Below are 21,414 nucleotides of genomic sequence, written 5' to 3' on the forward strand. Positions count from 1 at the left end.
CTCTTCCTCTGTATACCTAATCTGAATAAGCATTCCCACAAAATAACCTAGGAAACAAAAAGGGTAAAGAAATAGAAATTTCTGGGGGTGCCTGGGTGGCTCAGATGGTTAAGCATCTGCCTTCGGCTCAGGTCATGATCCCAGGGTCCTGGGATCAAGCCCTGCATTGGGCTACCTGCTTGGCGGGGAGCCTGCTTCTCCCTCTCCCTCCCTCCCTACTAGTCCCCCTGCTTGGGCTCTCTCGCTCTCTGTCAAACAAATAAGTAACCCCACAAATTTCTGAATTCCAAGAAACTCAGTTCCTTTAACAATCTGGAGAGTACAGAAGTTCAAAAACTGTTGAGAATTCATGGGGAAAAACCCCAAACAACACAATTATTTTTCTGAATACATGGAAACAATAGTTAGTATATGTTCTTTTAGAATCAAGTTGGCATTGAACATGGAGGAACCAGAGTAATTTTGGGAGGAAAAAATTTATTGTGTCTTATAATTTACTTAATACTTATATGGATATACACTGTGTCAAACAATAAAAATACTCTGTTGATTAAGGCAGTTATGATGCTGGATCTCATGGAGTGGATAATCTAATAGGAAAGAAAAGTAAAAAACAAGTAAATACATAAACAAAATAATTATAGCATGTGATGAGTGTTATAAAAATAGGGTATTATGGTAAAGAATAATAGAAGGAGAGGGACCTATTTCCAAAAAAATAGCCCAAGATGGCCTCTCTGAAGAAATACTGAGCCAGCCAAGAGAAAAACTGGGAGATTTCTGATAGAAGAAACAGCAAATGCGGGGCGCCTGGGTGGCTCAGTGGGTTAAGCGTCTGCCTTCAGCTCAGGTCATGATCTCAGGGTCCTGGGATCAAGCCCTGCATCGGGCTCTCTGCTCAGCGGGGAGCCTGCTTCCCCCTCTCTCTCTGCCTGCCTCTCTGCCTACTTGTGATCTCTGTCAAATAAATAAATAAAATCTTTAAAAAGAAAAAAAAGAAGAAGAAACAGCAAATGCAAAAGCCTCAGTATAGTCTAGGTATTATAATTAATAATAATTATTATTATAATTATAATATGCTGGGGAGAAAGCTCTGAGGTGATGTTGGAGAGGTAAGTAGTGGTGAGACTATATAAGGTCCTATATCGAGCGAACAGTTTGGGTTTTATTCTAAGTACAATGAAAAGCTACTAAGTAATTTAGAAGAGATTTATATGATCTAATTTAAGTTTAAAAATGTACAAAATGGGTACAAAATGGATTCTAAGGATCAAAATAGAAGGAAGGAGGCCAGATAGGAAACTCAGATGGAGAGGGCCTTGGATGGCATGAGTAGAGACCAGGAAGAGTAAATGGATTCAGATTACACTTTTGGAGGTAAAACTGACAAGATTCCCAGACTGTTTGGACATAAGAAATAATGAGGAATTGAGAATGCTTGCCCATTTATGCCTTAGCAACTCAGTGGATGTAGGTAATATTTATTGAAACAAGAAAGACTTAAAAGAAACCAAAGAACAATGTTCCCGAAGCTAAGGGAACAGTGTTTTCCTAAGAAGGGAATGGTCAATTGTGTCAAGTGCTGCCGAAGAATTCAAGTAAGGTGAAGAGAGAGAAATACCTACTGGATTTGGCAACATGGTGCTTTTGATGTCCATGACAAATGCACTTCCATCACAACAGAAGGGAGGAAAGTCACACTGCAATGGGCTAAAGAGTGAATGGAAGGTGAGGAAGTTGGTTAAGTACAGACAGCTCCTAAATTTTGTTTCTCTCAGAAGATCAGAGATATTGGGCTACCACTGAAAGGGTAGAGGGGCAGGGCTAGGAAACAGTGGTCAATGGAGAAATGGCTTTGTTTTTGTTTTTTAAGATAAAAGTTACCAAAGCATGTTTGCTGTTAAGAACATTCCAGAAGACAGGGAAAGATTGAGGAACAAGGAAAGTTTTAGAACAGTGGGAATGATCAGGGCTTCACATTACACATCAGCCTCTCTACCTTAATGTAAGTAAGCACGGGTGCCTGGGTGGCTCTTAAGCATCTAACTCTTGGTTTCGGTTCAGGTCTGATCTTGGGGTTGTAAGATTGAGCCCTGTGTGGGGTGCTATACTCGGCACAGAGTCTACTGGAATTTCTCTCTCCCTCTGTCCCTCTCCCTACCCCCCTACCCTACCCTTTCAAATAAATAAATCTTTAAAATAAATAAATATAAGTAAGCATATTTACATATGTTAGAGGACAGTTGCCACTTCCAGGTTTTCTACATGTATTTTCATAATCATGGCCAAGTAGATGACGGTGAAGAAGACCACATGAATCGGATTTTAAAGTAGAAAAATAAAAATATAAAATCACCATATAATAAAATTAGAACTTATGAAAAGAAAAAAAACCCACATAATTTTTTAATTTAAAAACAAAACAAAACAAAATCTTACCTCTCGTTTGTCTAATGCAGCATATTCAGCTTCTATTTCTTCAGCTTCGGGATCTCGTGAGAACACCATTTGAGATTCCAGATTGAGAGCCAAATCTTTGTGGTGTTGCTTTTCAGCACAATCACAAGGAGTATCTTTATTTTCATTCTCGGCAAATAAATCTCCTCCATGTTTTACTAAAAGCTAAAAGAGATATTTTCAAAAACTTGCAACCACAGATTTAAACAAGTTATTTCATGCTACATATTTGAAAAAATAACTATATAATGAAACACACCAAAAACATAAAGTATGTACTTGGAATAACAAAAGTTATTTAGATACCAGTGGCTTCTGATTTTAAGATGGCAATTCTTATTTATTGGTATTAGGGTGATTTCCTTTGATTAAAAACAGTAACAACGAAAGCCAATTTATTAAACTTTAAAAAGAAATTCAAACATTCCATCCAATTAAAAAAAATAAAGTTTTACTTAAAAATAAAAGCATTTTATGGTTACTCAATGCTTTAGATCTTATAAATTTCTATAAATTTTCTTAAACAAGAACACTGATAATACTGTTACTTTAACCACTAATGACTGATTGCCTGACATGGCAGACACAAGTTTTCATTTATATCCTCATTATCCAGTCCAACACTGAACTGAAATTAGGAAGAGAAAATCACTGAAGCAAAACTGTTTCCAATAGTCCTCAAAGTAAGTGATGAGAATAAGCACTGATAGCCAAGTTGGGAAGATACTGTATCAAACAATCTTTCAATTTTTAAAGGTGGGGTTTTGCCCAAAGAAATCTCACCTTAAAAATACATGAAGGAGTAAAAACAAAACAAAACATGGAAGAGTGACTCGTTTTGTTTACTACTGAGGTTTCTGATAGTTTAAATAGGTTAAACTATGGTTAAACTAAGGTTAAATATGTTGTTACTAAAGGCTATCAGTTCAAATTTCCCCACTATGTCTGCAGAGACCTTATTAGGAAGGACATAAATGCCATGAGGATGACAATCTAGGACATAATCTACCTTAAAGAATAGTGCGACAATTAGTCATGGAGCTGGTTCTTTTATAGAATTCAGTCATGACCACAGTAACATAGTAACAGCCATCATTTAGTGTCTTCTAAGTTCCAAACACTATGTTAAGTATTTCAAGTACACATTCTTATTTATAAACAACCCCAGGGACAGTATGATGTCTCAGAAAAGTTAAGTAACTTGGCCAAAGTTACCCAATGTAGGGGCCTGATTAGGCAGAGGAACTATAAACCCCGGATATAGGGGCGGGCCAGGCCAGATAGCCGTATTCAGTCAGAGGGGTGTGCATATATTAACTGTGGTAGGTTGAAATCCGATTGGCCACCTGTGTGTGGGCGGGGCTCAGCCACCTCTATAAAAGATGGTCTGTGAGGCTGGATGGAGGAGGGTTTTTTTTTTAGCAAGAGCCCTGCACCACCACAAGCTGTAACATGAGCGGCGCCGCCCGGTGCACCGCCCAGTGCACCGCCCAGAGCAGCAGCGGCAGCAGCGCCACAGCAAGCGGCACCGCCTTGTGCACCAGAGCAGCAGCGGCAGCGGCGCCGCCTTGAGCTGTAACATGAGCGGCGCCGCCCGGTGCACGGGGCGATGCCGCTCGCTGTGGCGCCGCTGCCGCTGCTGCTCTGGGCGGTGCACGGGGCGATGCCGCTGGCTGTGGCGCCGCTGCCGCTGCTGCTCGCGGCGGTGCACGGGGCGATGCCGCTGGCTGTGGCGCCGCTGCCGCTGCTGCTCGCGGCGGTGCATGGGGCGGCGCCGCTGGAGTTGGCGCTGCTGCCGCTGCTGCTCAAAGCAGCAGCGGCAGTGGTGCCACAGCGAGCGGCATCGCCCCGTGCACCGCCCAGAGCAGCAGCGGCGGCGGCGCCACCTCAAGCGGCATCGCCCCCTGCACCGCACTGCTCAGAACAGCAGCGGCAGCAGCGCCAACTCCAGCGGCGCCGCCCCGTGCACCACCGCGAGCAGCAGCAGCAGCGGCGCCACAGCGAGCGGCATTTCCCCGTGCACCGCCCAGAGCAGCAGCGGCAGCGGCGCCACAGCGAGCGGTATCGCCCCGTGCACCGCCCAGAGCAGCAGCGGCAGCAGCACCACCGCGAGCAGCCTCTCAAGAGCCAACGGTGCAGCCATGCCGGGAGTGGGTCTGTGGTACAGTGAGGGTGAGGCAGGGAGCCTCCAGGGGGGACCCCAGCGACTGGGAGGTGGTGGTCCCCAGCAAGACTCGGGCACCTACCAGTCGGTTTGGTTTCTAATGCAGTTTGGTTTCTAATGTAGTTTGGTTTCTGATGCATGGCGCGAAATAAAACTTTGCTTGATTTTCGCTTTGTGTCAGTCTCGTTCCTTTGCTCACGGACCCTAACACCCACCTACTAAGCAGAAGATCTGAGACTCACACAGAAGTTTGACCAATTTCTTATAACCATAACTGGCTATTGTTCTGCCACACAGAATAGCTTGCTATCACATAAATTAAAAGTCAAATGCATCCTGGTCCATGATAAAGTTCTACCCACATCTTACTTATGCTCTAAATATGAATAGTTTTTTTTTTTCCCTTTTTATTTATTTTTTCAGCGTAACAGTATTCATTCTTTTTGCACAACACCCAGTGCTCCATGCAAAACGTGCCCTCCCCATCACCCACCACCTGTTCCCCCAACCTCCCACCCCTGACCCTTCAAAACCCTCAGGTTGTTTTTCAGAGTCCATAGTCTCTTATGGTTCGCCTCCCCTCCCCAATGTCCATAGCCCGCTCCCCCTCTCCCAATCCCACCTCCCCCCAGCAACCCCCAGTTTGTTTTGTGAGATTAAGAGTCATTTATGGTTTGTCTCCCTCCCAATCCCATCTTGTTTCATTTATTCTTCTCCTATCCCCATATGAATAGTTTTAATTTTCATTTTTTATGTCATCAAATAAAAATTTTCTTCCAGGGGCACGTGGGTGGCTCAGTGGGGTAGGCCTCTGCCTTCAGCTCAGGTCGTGACCTCAGGGTCCTGGGATCGAGCCCCACGTTGGGCTCTCTGCTCAGCGGAAAGCCTGCTTCCTCCTCTCTCTCTGCCTGCCTCTCTGCCTACTTGTGATCTCTGTCAAGTAAATAAATAAAATCTTAAAAAAATTTTTTTTCTTCCATATAATTTTATCTCCCTCCCTCCAACAAACACAGATATCTTCTTATAAAGTTCCTTTATTGCTTTTGGAATTGGAATCCTTATGATTCTTCCATAGTCATCCCAAGAGGCCTGATGAAATAAGGGACTTCTATCTGTCAGGCCTAAAAGCCATGGGCTAATTTGACAAGCCCAATGGATATACTTCAGCTTCTTGGTCAAAGCTGAGGGTATATCTCAGGGTAAAAATAATTTTTTTTTTTAAATTATAAAAGCAAGCACAGAAACAAATCAAGAAGAATATGGCTTATGGCCACAAAGCGCAAAATATTTACTCGTTACATCTGGCTCTTTACAAAAAAAATATGCTAGGCATTGCTCTAAGCAGTACTGTTGCAGCCACATTCTAGAGCCTAAGGGCAAGGTCATATTAACTGCTATTTACCACGAAGAACCTCTCTAGTCGAAGTGTGGTCTGGGATCAGTAGCACTACCTGGGATTTGTTAGAAACGCTGAATCTCAGCATAATCATCTACACCCCTCCCTCCCAACCCAGGCTTCTGAATCAGAATCTGATTCTGATGTCCAAGAGATTCTTATGCATAAAAAAATTTGAGGGGTTAGGGGGTTTAGTGTCTGTCTTTGGCTCAGGTTGTGATCTCAGGGTCCTGGGATTAGCCTGTGTTGGGCTCCCTGCTCAGCAGGGTCAACAACCTATATCTCATTGCTGCAATTGGCACCTGGAGAAAAACTCCTAACTGGTGATGACACACAGGTCCATGTTTGTAGCATTTGTTTTGGCAGGGAAAACCAGCATTGTGTACTTCTGGCACAGAAGCTGGGTAACAGCAGTACTGCTTGACACTGGAGCAATACTTTAAAAAAGTACTTCAGCTTGCTGACATTTGGGGCATAAAGTTGGGAACATCAGTAAGTGAAAGATGTATTAGGTAGGGATATTAGTGAAACTGATACTACGAAAGTCAGGTGTTCTGCTTTTATATAATAAGGGACTTTTATCTGGTTCTGAAGAGGTAGTTTTTTTTTGTTTTTTTTTTTTTTTTAATGCTTCAACCAAAGCATTATAACTAAGTATCAATTTCCTCACTCTTAAAGCAAAGAGAACTGAATACTTTATTCAAATGTGACTTTTTGCCTCTCTTGCACACTCGGTGGTACATAAAATGTTTTACCTTAAAAGAAACATCCAATTATCACTATCTCAACACTTCTGTTCATTTATTTTGCCTTCCTTTCTCTTTATAAACTCAGAGGAAGAGGGGTAATAGGGCAGCCCCCTAGTCTGCAAGACAAATCCCTTCCCACCCTTTTGATCCATAATCTAAATAGCTGGACTCTGCACAAATCAATTAACTTCTTTAAGTCTCTATTTGCACAGGTCCATCTGGAAAATGAGGCTTATATAATCCTAAGAAAAGATGTTACAAACAAGATGACTGCCAAAGTCTGTTCTAGTTGAAAATTGCCATTTCTTCATCTCTATTTCCTGTATGACCTTGAGTACTCTGTTACCTCTCTATCTTCATTCTTTCTGGTACAGGTGTTCTTTACTTAATTCTGTTATCCTTCCAGTTACTTTCCTAATATTTTCCTTTCTTTCTTAGCCACATTTTTCAAATTAGTGACGGACACCCATTGTCTCTCCACTTCCATAGAAAAGACTCAATTATTCCCAGCTGTCTGACTTCTATCCTGACCATTTCACTAAAACAGTATTTCTGAAAATCATTAGTACTCTCAAACTCAACAACTTTTCTCAGTCTTCTAACTGCTTTACCTTTTTGCAGCATGTCACATGACTGATTACCTCCTTCCCTTGAAATCTTCTCTTGGTATCTGTGACAGTACTATACCAGTTCTCTTCTCTGCTTTTTCTTTTCTTTTCTTTTCTTTCTTTCTTTTTTTTTTTTTTTTAAAGATTTTATTTATTCATTTGACAGAGAGAGACCACAAGTACACAAAGAGGCAGGTAGAGAGAGAGAGGGAGGGAAGCAGGCTCCCTGCTGAGCAGAGAGCCCGATGTGGGGCTTGATCCCAGGACCCTGGGATCATGACCTGAGCTGAAGGCAGAGGCTTTAACCCACTGAGCCACCCAGGCACCCCTTCTCTGCTTTTTCTATTTGCTTCACAGGCCACTTCTTTTCACTCACTTTAAACACAGGCATTCTCCAAATAGGCGCTGTGACTTTAACTCTAGTTTTGTCTATAATCTAAATCTTTCCCTGGATTTCTCATCTCTACCTTATCTTGTTTTTAGTTATCAACTCTATGGAGATGACACTCGATTCTAAATTTATATTCTTTTTTTAAAAAAGATTTTATTTATTTATTTGACAGAGAGAGGCACACCAAGAGAGAGAACACAAGCAGGGGGAGTGGGAGAGGGAGAAGCAAGTTTCCTGCTTAGCAGGAAGCCTGATGTGGGACTCGGTCCCAGGACCCTAGGATCATGACCTGAGCCAAAGGCAGGCACTTAATGACTGAGCTACCTAGGTGCCCCTAAATTTATATTCTTTACCCCCAAACAACTAATACTAATTTTCAATAGCCTGAAATATCCAAGACCTCAATTTCCATCCTTCTAAATGAAAACTCAGTATGTTCTCCCTTCCTTTCAGCAAATTCCCTTATCTCATTTCACTTTTTAATGTCTATTGTCAGCAGGCTTCAAAGTGAGCCAGGTTCAAAACCATGCTCATTCTAATTAAAAATAATTTATTCTAGGGCGCCTGGGTGGCTCAGTGGTTTAAGCCGCTGCCTTCGGCTCAGGTCATGATCTCAGGGTCCTGGGAGCGAGTCCCGCATCGGGCTCTCTGCTTGGCAGGGAGCCTGCTTCCCTCTCACTCTCTCTGCCTGCCTCTCTGCCTACTTGTATCTCTCTCTGTCAAATAAATAAATAAAATCTTTAAAAAATAAAAAAAATAAAAAAAATAATTTATTCTACTCTAATTATAAACAATGATATCAGATTGTTAGAGAAAACGTGGAAAACCAATAAAAGAAAAACTGTATCACCCAAAGATAGCTTAACATTAATATTTTAAAGTCTCCATCATTTTAAAAAAATTGCATACGTTTAACTTTTTAAAGCAAGCTCTAGGCCCAAGGAGGGGCCTGAACGCATGATCCTAAGAGTCATGTGCTCTGTGCTCTACCGACTGAGCCAGCCAGGGGCCCTCAAAGTCTCCATCATTTTAAACCCTTAGTCTCCCCTGCTTTCTTGTGTCAACTGGCCAAGTTACCAAATGCTACCAAGTCCTCACAATGTCCCTTGCATCAACCTTACTCTTTTCCATTTCCAAAACCACCATACAAATCGAGGCTTTTTATTAGTTCCTACCAGAATTAGTGTAATAGTCTAAAACCTATCACTCCCTCTACTACACTGGTTTTCAACCTTGGCTGACCACTGGAATCAGCTGAAGTATTTGAAGTTTCAAATACTGGTACGTTTGGGCTCCACCCTCAGAAATGCCAATTTTATTGATCTGAGACACGGTCTACACTATGGGATCTTTTTTGGTGCAGCCAGTTTACAACCACTATTCCAGCACAAAAGTTTTCAAACTGTGTGAGAATCATCCAGGTGGCCTGATAGTCATTATTAGAGGGAACCAGGGTGGGGATTAGATATATGTACTTTTTACAAAAAGTGTTATGATTCCATTGTAGGTGTCCCACTAACTATGCTCTAAATCAGGGCTTCTCAAACCTTAATGTGAATATGAATCACCTTGGAATCTTGTTAAACTACAGATTCAGGGGATGCCTGAGTGACTCAGTAGGTTAAGAACCCGACTCTGGATTTTGGATCTGGTCATGATCGCAGAGTTCTGGGATTGAGCCCTGCAGCAAGCTCCTTACTCAGTGGGGAGTCTGCTTCTTCTTCTCTCTCTGTTCCTCCCTCTGCTCTTTCTCTCTTTCTCCCAAATAAATTTTAAATATCTTAAAAAAAACAAAACTACAGATTCAGATTCATTTGGTCTGGAATGAGCCCTGAGATTTTGCGTTTCCAAAAAGTTTCCTAAATAACTGATGCCAATGCCAATCTGAGGACCATCCTTTGTGTAGCAAGGCTTCAAAACACTGTTTTACAAGTCCTCCATTCAAATCTATTGTACATAACCACCATTAGGCTAATCTTAATATATTTGCTTTCATAATTATACTTCTCCAATCAAAAATGTTCAATGGCTCAGTTTTCTATAAATAAAGTCCAAATTATTGACCTTGACATTAGTATTTTCTACTTGGTATGGCCTCTATCTTCATTTTAAGCCATCTGTCTAATCATTCTTCTGCAAAATACTTTAACCTGCATATGTCTAAGACCTAAGACAGTGCTTCTCAAACTCTGACATGTAAACAAATAACCAGAGGAATTTGCTTAAAACTTGGGAGCATAGCCCCAGAGACTCTGATTTAGAATCTGGAGGCCTGGTGGGCCCAAGACTTCGTATTTATAACAAGCTCAAGGGTAAGTGATGCTGTAGGTCTGAGGGGCACGTTTTAAGTATCTTCCTCCAAATACTGAAATCTTACCTACTCAAATCATACTAGCACCCATGCAATCTTTCAGGATAAATAAAATTAAAATGGTCTTCCTTTCCCTTCAATGCCTGTAACATTTACTGCCCAAATAATTAATAGAGCTTTTGCATCATTAATATTTTGGAGGCAATAAGGAAGTCATAGCTTACTTTAATAAATATTAGAAAATCAAGGCTCAGATAGGCAAAGTAACTAAATTGTTGAGCTGGGACTACAACTTCTGTAGTCTTTTCAGTTTTAAAACTCCATGTGCTAAAAACACAATATAATTAAGTAAAACTCTTCAGGTTAACCTGTGAATGGTTTTTAGGGCTTTTCATTGAAGTGGGAAATGCTCTGATAGCTGCCAAAGTGTCAAATAGGCCTTATGGCTGTAAAGGGAAAAGTGACTTACCACCTTCAGTTTTCTAGTGACCTCTATTTGATCTGACAATAAGTAGCTATACTTAAAGCTTTGAATAAGCAACTGGGACAGGGGTGTAATTTTAAAAAATACTTTTCACAAAGAATGAAACACTATCAAAAGCAATAACCTCCACACATCAACCATGTATTGAATCACTATGACAGGAAAAGCACTAATAAAATAAAATGAGGCTTAATGACTAGGCTAGCTCTTAGGAAGTCGGCCAAGGGGAGAAAAATCACTGGGCTTTTAATTGGGCCATGCTAATAGACCTAACCCACCATTCTTCTCCAACGTCCATCTGTATTCCAAAGAAATAGAAAAACAAAAACTCAGCAACTAAGAAAAAAGTGTATTATTTATTGAGCTAAATTCTTGTAAGATTTGTTTCAATGGAGTTCCATTTTTGTGCACTGGGCGTCTATTACACAGCATTTTAAAAATTCTTTGTAATCTTTGTAATTTTACAAAAAAATCTTTGCTTTTCTCTTCCAATTCTTTGCATAATACAGGGTCCAGTGCAAACTGTGAGCCAAATCCAGCCTGTACAGTCCATATAGCTCTATTCTGCAAATGAGTGGCATGAGTTTGATGCAAAAAGACAAACACAAAGACAAAAACCAGGCCAAGGTAGATTCAGGTATCAAGATTAGATATACATATAATGATGGTGTCAGTAATAGAAGGCAGTCACGAGGAGGACCTAGAGGGTAGAAAGACTGAGTACAGTTTTTGGTATGTTGAATTTGACAGACTCCTGGAATATAAATATAAGGAAGTCAACTAGGCAGCAATGTAACATGAGGAACTTCAGGGTTAGATATTCCATTGCAATAAGTTATATCAATCCAATGATATCTTCATACCTGGAAGTTTCCAGAAGAACTGTATAGTTAAGAGGTTCTTGGTGTGATTGTGTGTGTGTGTAACTTACTATGGAGCACAATTACGGTAAGAAGATGAGGAAAGTTTAAGGTTAATATTTTATTTCTATGGTTCAAAATAATGAGCCATAAAGAACTGTTTAAATTATTAAATGTACATATGAAATCGTCATCTGATGAGTTAACAAGTCTCTCTTTAAATAAACATTCAGAGAAAAACATTTTGAACCACTAGAGAAGGCATATTTCCACAGATATGAGAGTTCAAAACAAAACAAAACAGGTTGACCTTAACTATGGAATAAAATAATCAATTTAGTCTTAAAGCCCCCACCCTGAAAATGGGATATATTTTAGAGCAATCAAAGATCAACAGAAAATTAGTGTTCAAAGAGGTCTTTTGAGATAATGCAGATAGTTTTCTCTTGGATGGCTGGAATTAATAATCTCAAAGAGGTTTAGTAGATAGTCACTGTGAAGACTAAAACTAGAAAGCAGTACTCTCTTTACCATACTTTGATCTCTTTGCTTTATGAAAAAATTAATAAATACTTGATAACACTCTTTTTAACTCAAGGAATATGATACCACATGAAGATACCTAGAGATTAATACTGTAGGAAGTACAGTTATTAGGTTCTATATTTCAAGGCATTTATTTTATGCACTAGTATTAGTAAACACACTAAGAGCTCTGAAAATTAAAGTACATTTCCAAGGGAACTTCTTCTAGTTTAATGAACAGTAAGCATTATAAAAGTCAATCAAGGCCTAAAGCTGGGCAAGTATATAGTCAAGTAAGAGATTAACTTTATATAGGTAAAAGGATATGCTGGAATTTGCTGAGGAAAACTAGAATAAATTCCACCAAGGTATTTATAGGGTTCTATTTGGGATGTTTTAATTAAGTCAATGAATTTCTCTGAATATAGAAAATGAAAACAGTTACCAAATGGTGTGATTTATAAATGTGATATGTTGACAGATCAAACAGTTAAAACATACACACACATTCATTCACACAACGCAAAGCAGGACTGTCAATTCAGAATAAACCTAGCACTAATTTCCTTCACTGAGCAAAAAATAATACTGGTAAAAACACTGCACTCAATTTTTGGGAAAAATTTAATAAGCATGTCGCTGTAAACATACTTCAAAATCAACAAGTACTAAAGCAATGCTTATAAGAGAATTTTTGGAAGCAAGATATTAAAGCAGCAAAATAAGAGAATTATTATTACTATCAAGAATAAGCTATTTTCTACTCTAACTCACTTGAGAAATATGATGCAACCCCATCAATAATGATGAGTCACTTCAGCAGAGATTCTTTCATAGGAGGTGAGAAAAAAACAATATACAAAAAGGTTTATGTGGGGGCACCTGGGTGGCTCAGTGGGTTAAGCCTGCTTCCCCACCTCTCTCTGCCTACTTGTGATCTCTCTCTCTCTGTGTCAAATAAATAAATAAAATCTGAAAGAAACAAACAAAAAAAGGTTTGTGTAAAAAGCCTCAGGAATTCTACTGATAGGCGCATACCTCCCCACCACCCCACCAATCCTAGGACATCCTTCCACCACACTGTAAATCAATGTTAGAAAGCATTGCTTACAAAAATAGTTTCAAGTTAATGACTGTCACTAACTTACTAGTGGGCAAAGGTGAGAAAACCCAAGAAATAAAATGACTAAGATTCTAGAAGATTAACCAGTATCATAACTAATAGCAATAAACAAAAGATAAGATCAGAAGGATTTTTAAAGTAAAAAGAATTGTCACTTCAGATACACTAAAGAAATCATATGAGGCTGTAATCTTTTAAAATGCATAAGAAAATGAAAGACATTCATATTTTTAATATCTTTATCAATTTAGAAGTATAAAATATATATGTGAGTAACATTAAAGAAGTATTAAATTTTCAGATACGTATTTTAATCTATTTAGGATCACTGCTCTTCCATCAAAGGTCTAAGGTTTGGTAACATAGATACTCAGTGATCGAATCTATAATGCTCCCCACTCACACTTTAATATATCTAGATAAAAGAACTTCTATAATAAGTATAGATTGACATGAATGTAGCTGACAAAAACCCATTCTACTGTATGTACAGTAGTGATGACACCATGAGGAGTAAGGATTTCCTAGCTTAGTTATGATCCTGTATTACATGGCTGATTTTATCTAAGCCTACTGTTACATATTAAATCCAAAAATGGAAAAATTAAAATGAAATATAGTATTCAGGAATATATTAATGCAGATTAAACAGAAAACTTTTTTTAACAAAGATTTTATTTATTTATTTGACAGAGAGAGAGATCACAAGTAGACAGAGAAGCAGGCAGTGGGGGTGGGGGTTGGGGAGCAGGCTCCCTGCTGAGCAGAGAGCCAGATGTGGGGCTCGATCCCAGGACCCTGAGATCATGACCTGAGCCAAGGCAGAGGTTTAAACCACTGAGCCACCCAGGTGCCCCTAAACAGAAAACTTTTTAAAACATTTTAAGTTACAGGGGCGCCTGGGTGGCTCAGTTGGTTAAAGCCTCTGCCTTCGGCTCAGGTCATGATCCCAGGCTCCTGGGATCGAGCCCCACGTCTGGCTCTCTGCTGGGCAGGAAGCCTGCTTCCTCCTCTCTCTGCCTGCCTCTCTGCCTACTTGTGATCTCTGTCTGTCAAATAAATAAATAAATCAATCTTAAAAAAACAAAACATTTTAAGTTACAAAGGTTTTTTAAAAGACCAAAATAAATATATTCATTAATATTTACCCCTTGCTTAGGGAACTGATAAATTTTAGGTAATATAAGTCACATGGCTAAGATTTGCCATATCCAACATGTATAAACTGGCTTCTAAAAATCAGCCAAAAGTTAGAACATATCTCTACCAAAACCCTTACTCTAAGTGACAAGCGTTTCATTGATGACTGTGATCTTCAGGAATGTTAGCCAATTTTTAATTGCTCTTGATTCCATTTTATTCCCAAGGGGGACTGTTTATGGGTTTATTTTTAATCTTTCCCTAAAACAGGGGAATGATTTTATTTAAAAGATATCCAGATTCTCTTAGAACCATAAAGAGGACAAAAAGGACTAAGTAACTAAAGTAACTGTTAAGATAAGCAAAGAAAACTGATTACTACACGTTACCAAGACACAAATTTTAAAGAATGTAGAATATTAAAAAACAGTTTTACCTCAACACAGGTTTTCATCCCTGAGGCAGCGGCATAGTGCAGGGGTGTGTTTTTTTTGTTATCAACGGCATCAATAGCTGCTCTCTCATATTCTCCTTGGTCAAGTTTTGCTCCTTTCCACCTTAAGATCATTTGCAGACAATCTGCTCTTCTGAAATCATCTTCTGCGGGCCGTGCTAAGCGAGGATGAAGGGCGCCTTCAGATATCATAATTTGAGGTCCCATACATAACAAATGCATAGATGTTTCATTGTGCACATTCCGCTTATTTGGATTTCCATCTCTACCAAAAAGAAAAGTCCTAAAATGGTAAAGAAAAAAAAGAAAACCAGTGTCTCGTCTTGAAATAAGAACACACACAGAAGATAAATTTAAAAGATAAACTCACTTCTAAGCTGTTAATAAAATGTCTACTGAAGCTTTTTTCAAAATAAGCTGTATGACAAATTCTTACACTTATTAAAAACTCCATTCTAGAATAAAATACTAAGAGAAAGAAGGGTGAGTATCTTTATGGCATTTGCTAATAAGAGAAGGGGGACAGAAGAGAAATGAAAAGGGAGGAAAAATAAAGGAGAAGTGAAGAAAAAAGGAAGGGGCAGAGGGAGGAAAGGAACAGCAAGGGCCGCATGAGACTCATATGTCACTCACATGAATGCCTAAGTGTACATTATTCAACATTCCACACCAACTTTTCTTTTCTTTTCTTTATTGTTCTGCCCTATTTCTTAGTTACATCTTTACTTAATAAGGAAAGTGACAATCAATATAAGCACAGGAAGCAGTACGTAAGTCTAGGAATAACTTTTAAATCTAGAAAAAATTTTTCTCTAAAAGTCATTGGCTAGTACTATTCACACAGTGTGAATACTTTTTGAGGGGGATAAGTTGTGGTCAGTTCTAGAAGATTTAATTCCAAAGTGGGTAGCCTTTACCAATGATAGGTTTAGGTGAGCTCCCTTAACTAATGTCAAACCTATATCTGACAGTTATGCTAGCTCCCTAATACATCCCTGAAATAGGATCATAGGATTAATAGTTGAGCCAATTCAGTGGCTATAAGATACTGGAAAATGAATTGGGAAAAAAAAAACTTGCTATAATACAGTCAGCCTGTACTAGAAAACGCACAAATACATAAGGAAATGGGAAAATAACTCCCGTATCTGAAGATGAGTGCCTACATTTACTGTGGAGGGCTGGTATCATTTGCATTTCTATGTCCAAGTACAGAACAGCAAAGGGAAGGCAGTGGAGCCAAACTCCAACCCCTAGTTAAATCTGGACTGCTTCTAGGTTAGTTTTATCTTAAACATATGGGTCTGATAGAAAAAACTGACAATAAAGAAGCTAGGATGGACTCTGCAATTTGAATGAGATAGCCAAGCTGGAAAGCTCTTATGAGAAAAAGGTTAAGTTGGAGGTCCTAAGGCAGAAGATCCCAGACAACTCTGGACTTTTCCTGTTCTCATCATTCAGGAGTCTAGTGAGCTCAGCTGTAGAGCCCTTCAAAAACAGTCTATTAGGGTTTTAGCACTACACTGATTTGAACTGTCCTGAAAGTAGACATGGTGTTGCCGGAGCAGGAACAAATAAATTATCATTACTTGTAATAAACTATGTTGTTCCTCATACCTCAACTCTTCCTACTGGGAAACTGCAATTAGAGCCAGATCAGACATTACTCTATATGTACTGGGGTCTTCACTATAGGTGAGTATGGTAGGCAAAATAAGGTCCCCGCCCCCAAAAGATCCATTTCTTAATCCCTGGAACCCAAGAATATGTTACCTTACACGGTGAAGGGACTTTACAGTGTGATTAAGTTGAGGTTCTTAACATGGAAAATTAGCCTGGATTAACCAAGTGAACCCAATGCAATCACAAGCCCTTTTAAGAGGAAGACGGGGGTCAAGAGTCAAAGAGAGATTGGAAGATGGAAGGAAGCTAAGATGTTTCTTTTAAAGATGGAGGAAGGACCTACAAGCCAGAAAGTGCAGGCAGCTTTAGGAAGCTGGAAAAGGAAGGAAGGGATTGATTCTACCCTAGAACATCCAGAAGGAATGCAGCCCTGCTAACACCTTTAGTTTAGTCCAATAGAACACTTCAGACTTCTGACCTCTAGAGCTTTGATATAATAAATTTGTGTTAAGTTTTTAAGTTTGTGGTACTTTGTCACAGCAGTAACAGTAAGTTAATACAGCAAGGAGCCCTGAAAATAAGATTTTGGGAGGTTTATACAGCGGACTCCTCCCGTCTGGAGGCAGGGTGGAAAAGCCTATCCTTGAGTGTAAACAAAAGATCCTAGTGAAGATCTTGTGTATATCTCTCAGGGGATGAAAAGACTAGCATCTTAGTTTTATGACATAGGGAATGTCTCCATGGTCTCAGGTCTTACCCACTCCTCATCCCACTTCAAATGTAAATATCTGTCTCCTGGGAGGTAAATCTCTCTGGAGTTCTCAATCTCTATTCAGTCACAGTTTAATTTCCAAAGCTTGTCTGTTAGCCAAGGTCTCAAGTTTCAGTAAAATTTCCTCAGAAAGCCCTACCTGTACATACTTTCTCTACAGTTCAACATAGCCTTTATGGCCTCCTAATCCTCATAGTACATATGTAGGTTCTTCATTGCTTGCTCTGCTGTTTGGTTTCCTAGAAACTAATGGAGACTATCTAAACAAACCCAGTCCTATTTAGAAGCCTCTTTACACTATGTTCCTTCCTCCAGTTTGGTCACTCCCTTGTCTTCAAACAGCATCGGAATTATATAACTCATTACACTGCATCATAGTTACTTTCTTACACATCTGTTTCTGTCTACCACTTAGTTCATAGGCTTCTAAGGCAGGGTCTATATCCCATTCTTTCTGAAATCCTCACCATACTGTCAGACACACCAATTTCTTGCTATAACTTTGACAGATGAACTGAATGCATATTACTCTTCTGACCTAGATTGGTGACATAACATTGGAGATCTCTTAAGACAACACTCTAGATCTCTCAAGACAGCAGTGTAGTAAGATCAAGAACTGATCAAGAACACGGCATCTAGTACAGATTGTCAAGCTCTAATCCTAATTCTGTCACTCCATGTGATATTGGGCAAATTACATAATAAATAGCTCATTAACAACTAATACATGGTTCATCTCCTTCGACCATGTAAACCTACTTCTGAGAACTTATCCTAAAGGAAATAATGCAAAACAAATAAAAGTTGTGAGGTGCCTGGGTGGCTCAGCTGGTTAAGTGTCCAACTCTTGATTTTGGCTCAGGTCATGGTCCCAGCCAGGGTTGTGGGTCTGAGCCCCATGTCGGGCTCCTCCCTCAGCAGGGAGTCTGCTGGAGAGTTTCTCTCCCTCTGCCCCTCAACTCTCCACACACACGTGTGTACACACTCTCTAAAATAAATAAGTCTTTAAAAAAATAAAAATCTATAGGAACAATGACATTCAATACAGTGTTACTTTAAAAAAATTAGGAATCAGTTAAATGTCTGGTCTATAGGAGAAATGGGAAACAAATCATAGTATATCTTGAAATAAAAAATTATAAAGTTATTACAAAGTCTATCTATGAATGTTTATAGTTCAAAGTATAAAATAAGTAATTATAAAGTCATTACAAAGTCTCTGAATGTTACAGTTTAAACGAGAAGGGAACACAAAATAATTCTAACAGTTGTTTAAAAGAGGCAGTAACATGGGCAGTTTTGTTTGTTTATATGACCACATTGTTGCTTAACAGTTAAAAAAACAAAAAGGAAAACATACATATAATATTTTGCCCATGTCAACAACTGATGATAATATGTATTTATAATGGTTGAATTAATAGTGGGATTGTAGTGGATAACTAAAATTAAAATGATATTCTAAAAACGTGTTCAAAATTAAAACCTTTCCTAGGAGACATTAAATTAAGAAAATAATTTCATTTTCTTAAAAATTTAAGAAGAAATTATTAAAATTAATTCAGATTCTGTAAGATTCTGCTTAAACCATTTTTATCGAGCCCTTTCTGTTCCCATTTCCGATATATCATTTTTTCTCTTTCTGTTTGTTTAGGAGATCTCGGGTCATTTACACCACAGGATTCAATGCAAGTTGGACAAATGTCAGTTGATACAGAGAGATCTCTCTCTTTCTCGTCTTAAACATTTCTAGATCCTCCCCAATACAGAGAAGAGATAGATAATTTTGCAGCTGACAGATTTGACAGTTGACAAATTTGCAGTTGACAGTTTGGGTAACTGTCCAAACCGCCAGACTCTGATTAATCAAACCAAAAAAGTTTACTATCTTCAAGTTAAAATATTAAAGTAGCTTCTTTATATGTATTTACTCAGGAAAGATCCTTAAATTTATTGGACATAGCACCACACCTACATAAATGCTCTGTGTTAATATTATAAAGTGTATATTCTAATTTTATTCATTCACATTACTATTTTTCTATCATTTATTTATTTATTTATTTATCTATCTGACAGAGATCACAAGTAGACAGAGAGGCAAGCAGAGAGAGAGGGGGAAGAAGGTTCCCTGCTGAGCAGAGAGCCCGATGCGGGGCTCGATCCCAGGACCTGAGATCATGACCTGAGCTGAAGGCAGAGGCTCAACCCACTGAGCCACCCAGGTGCCCCTCTATCACCTATTTAATATCAAAAGTAGAGTCTTCCTTAATGTTCATGAATGCATAATGGAATAATAACTAGTTGATATGTAAATTTTAGGTAGACCCCTCTCTGTAACAATGTCAGTATTTATGAAGTGTATTTTACTACTTGCACAGGTTAATTCTGGAATAGGGATAAAAGATAACTATTAGAAAGGTGGTATAAGAAAAACATTAACCTGGAAAAAAAATCCCTTTCATTCGACCCTACTAACCCATTCAGGAGCCATTTGTTTTTCTAGATTCTTTATTGTTAATTCCCAAATGACCAGTTTATCACTGTCACCTCTATTTCTTCTATAATCTCCACTTTCGAATGACTCAGTGCTTATCACAGCACTGAAATAGCACTCTTCACATCGCCAGGAAATTTCCTAACGGCTAAATTCATCATCACTATCCTTAACTTTTGCTATGAATAGTTGACTATTCATTTTTTTTTTTTTTTAAGATTTTATTTTTGATAGAGTGAGCCACCAATTGGGATGTGGGGGAGAGGGGAGATGCAGAGGGAGTGGGAGATAAGCTCACTGAGCAGGGAGCCTGACACAGGTTCTGGGATCATGACCTGAGCCAAAGGCAGACACTTAATCAATTGAATCACCCAGGTGCCCCTGACTATCCATTTTATCCTGATCTTTCTATTACCTTGGTTTCCGTAAGTATACACCTTCTCAAATATCTTTTTTTTTTTTTTTAAGCACAGTTAGTTTCTCTTTACCCATAGTAACAGCTCTACTTCCTAACCCCTTACTGGAAGAAAATTCAGTTCTGAATACATTTTCCTCTTCATACACATTCCCTCCTTTTTGAGAGCAAGTCTACTCTCACAGCCATCTACCTATCTTTCAATGGTTTCTATGAAGGTACTTTGTAAACTATAAAGTATTAACAGAATCCAAATGATAGACAATGGTGGTGGAATCATGATTCTCTTAAAGGGCTTCTATTATTACTTCTGTGATAATTGTTAATGCTCTATCACTGTCTGAGTTCTCATCTGAACTCTAGACCATATTCTAACTCCTTATAGGCCCCCTTCTCTTGCATATTCCATTATCACCTCCTATTCAACTGAGCTCTCTCCAAAATAACAGTCTATCTGCCAGAGCCTCAATTCTTGCAATTAACACTCTTATTCTCTCAGTCACTAATACATACAGATATCTTCAGTTTCATTTAAATATTTGCTTTCATGCAACAAGTACTGGAGTTGTTATTTGGCAGGTACTATTCTAAAACTTGGGCATATTGTCAAGAAAACAAATTAAGTCCATGTCCTATGGAGTCTGCAGGCAAGGAGGGTAAGGAGAGGAGAGCTTCAATCCATTTAACCCATTAAAATAACTTGATAACTCCTAAAATTAAAGAGTAAAAAATAGAAATTAAAAATTAGAAACTCCATTACCTCTCAAAGCTTGATATTAATGTATGTTCTAATAAAGGTTTTATATTTTATTTCCAAAGAAGCAAAAGAAGCTACTCTGTAAAATTTAAAGAATATGTATTATAATTCCCATTTTATTTATTTTTAGAGATTTTATTATTTGCCAGAGGGAGAGAGAGAGGGAGAGTGAGCACAAGCAGGGGGAATGGCAGGCAGAGGGACAAGTGGGCTCCCTGACAAGCAAGGAGTCCAACGTGGGACGTGATCCCCAGAACGCTGGGATTATGATCTGAGTCAAAGGCAGATGCTTAACTGACTGAGCCACCCAGGTGTCCCTGTAATTCCCATTTTATATATGACTTTCCAGGAGATATAACTAAAAGTATCCCAACCAGGACACACTGACTGCAAAATTTAACTCTTTTTGCTACATTAAATAGTAATTATTTATGAATATGGATTTAGTTTCTTATGAGGGAGGCACTGTGGTGTGATATAATGTAAATAAACAGCATTTAGGTTCTGAGAGATATGGATGCAAACTAGCTGCTAAACTGTAAACTATTTTTACCATATTATCCTGCCTAACAAGAGAGGAAAGTTATGCCTGTTTGTTGTAGGTACCATAAAGTTAAAGGAAATGGTGATAAAATCAAGGTCTTATTCCATAGGGAGGTTTTACTCTATGGCCACTAGGTCATTG

The 21,414-nt window shown here is 38.8% G+C and overlaps 1 protein-coding gene across 3 annotated transcripts in view; it reads right to left on the bottom strand.

Annotated features, from left to right (window-relative positions):
* ANKIB1 (ankyrin repeat and IBR domain containing 1) overlaps nt 1-21,414 on the bottom strand; it is a 154,175-nt gene that overhangs the window by 69,179 nt on the left and 63,582 nt on the right. For all 3 annotated transcript variants that reach the window (XM_046021413.1, XM_046021411.1, XM_046021412.1), the window contains 2 exons: nt 14,645-14,945; nt 2,440-2,622 (listed from right to left, as the gene is read on the bottom strand). In XM_046021413.1, the coding sequence (XP_045877369.1) occupies nt 2,440-2,622; nt 14,645-14,945 (484 nt within the window). The remainder of the gene's footprint in view (nt 1-2,439; nt 2,623-14,644; nt 14,946-21,414) is intronic.

Source organism: Meles meles, chromosome 10, assembly GCF_922984935.1.
Source record: "Meles meles chromosome 10, mMelMel3.1 paternal haplotype, whole genome shotgun sequence".
NCBI classification, from domain to species: domain Eukaryota; kingdom Metazoa; phylum Chordata; class Mammalia; order Carnivora; family Mustelidae; genus Meles; species Meles meles.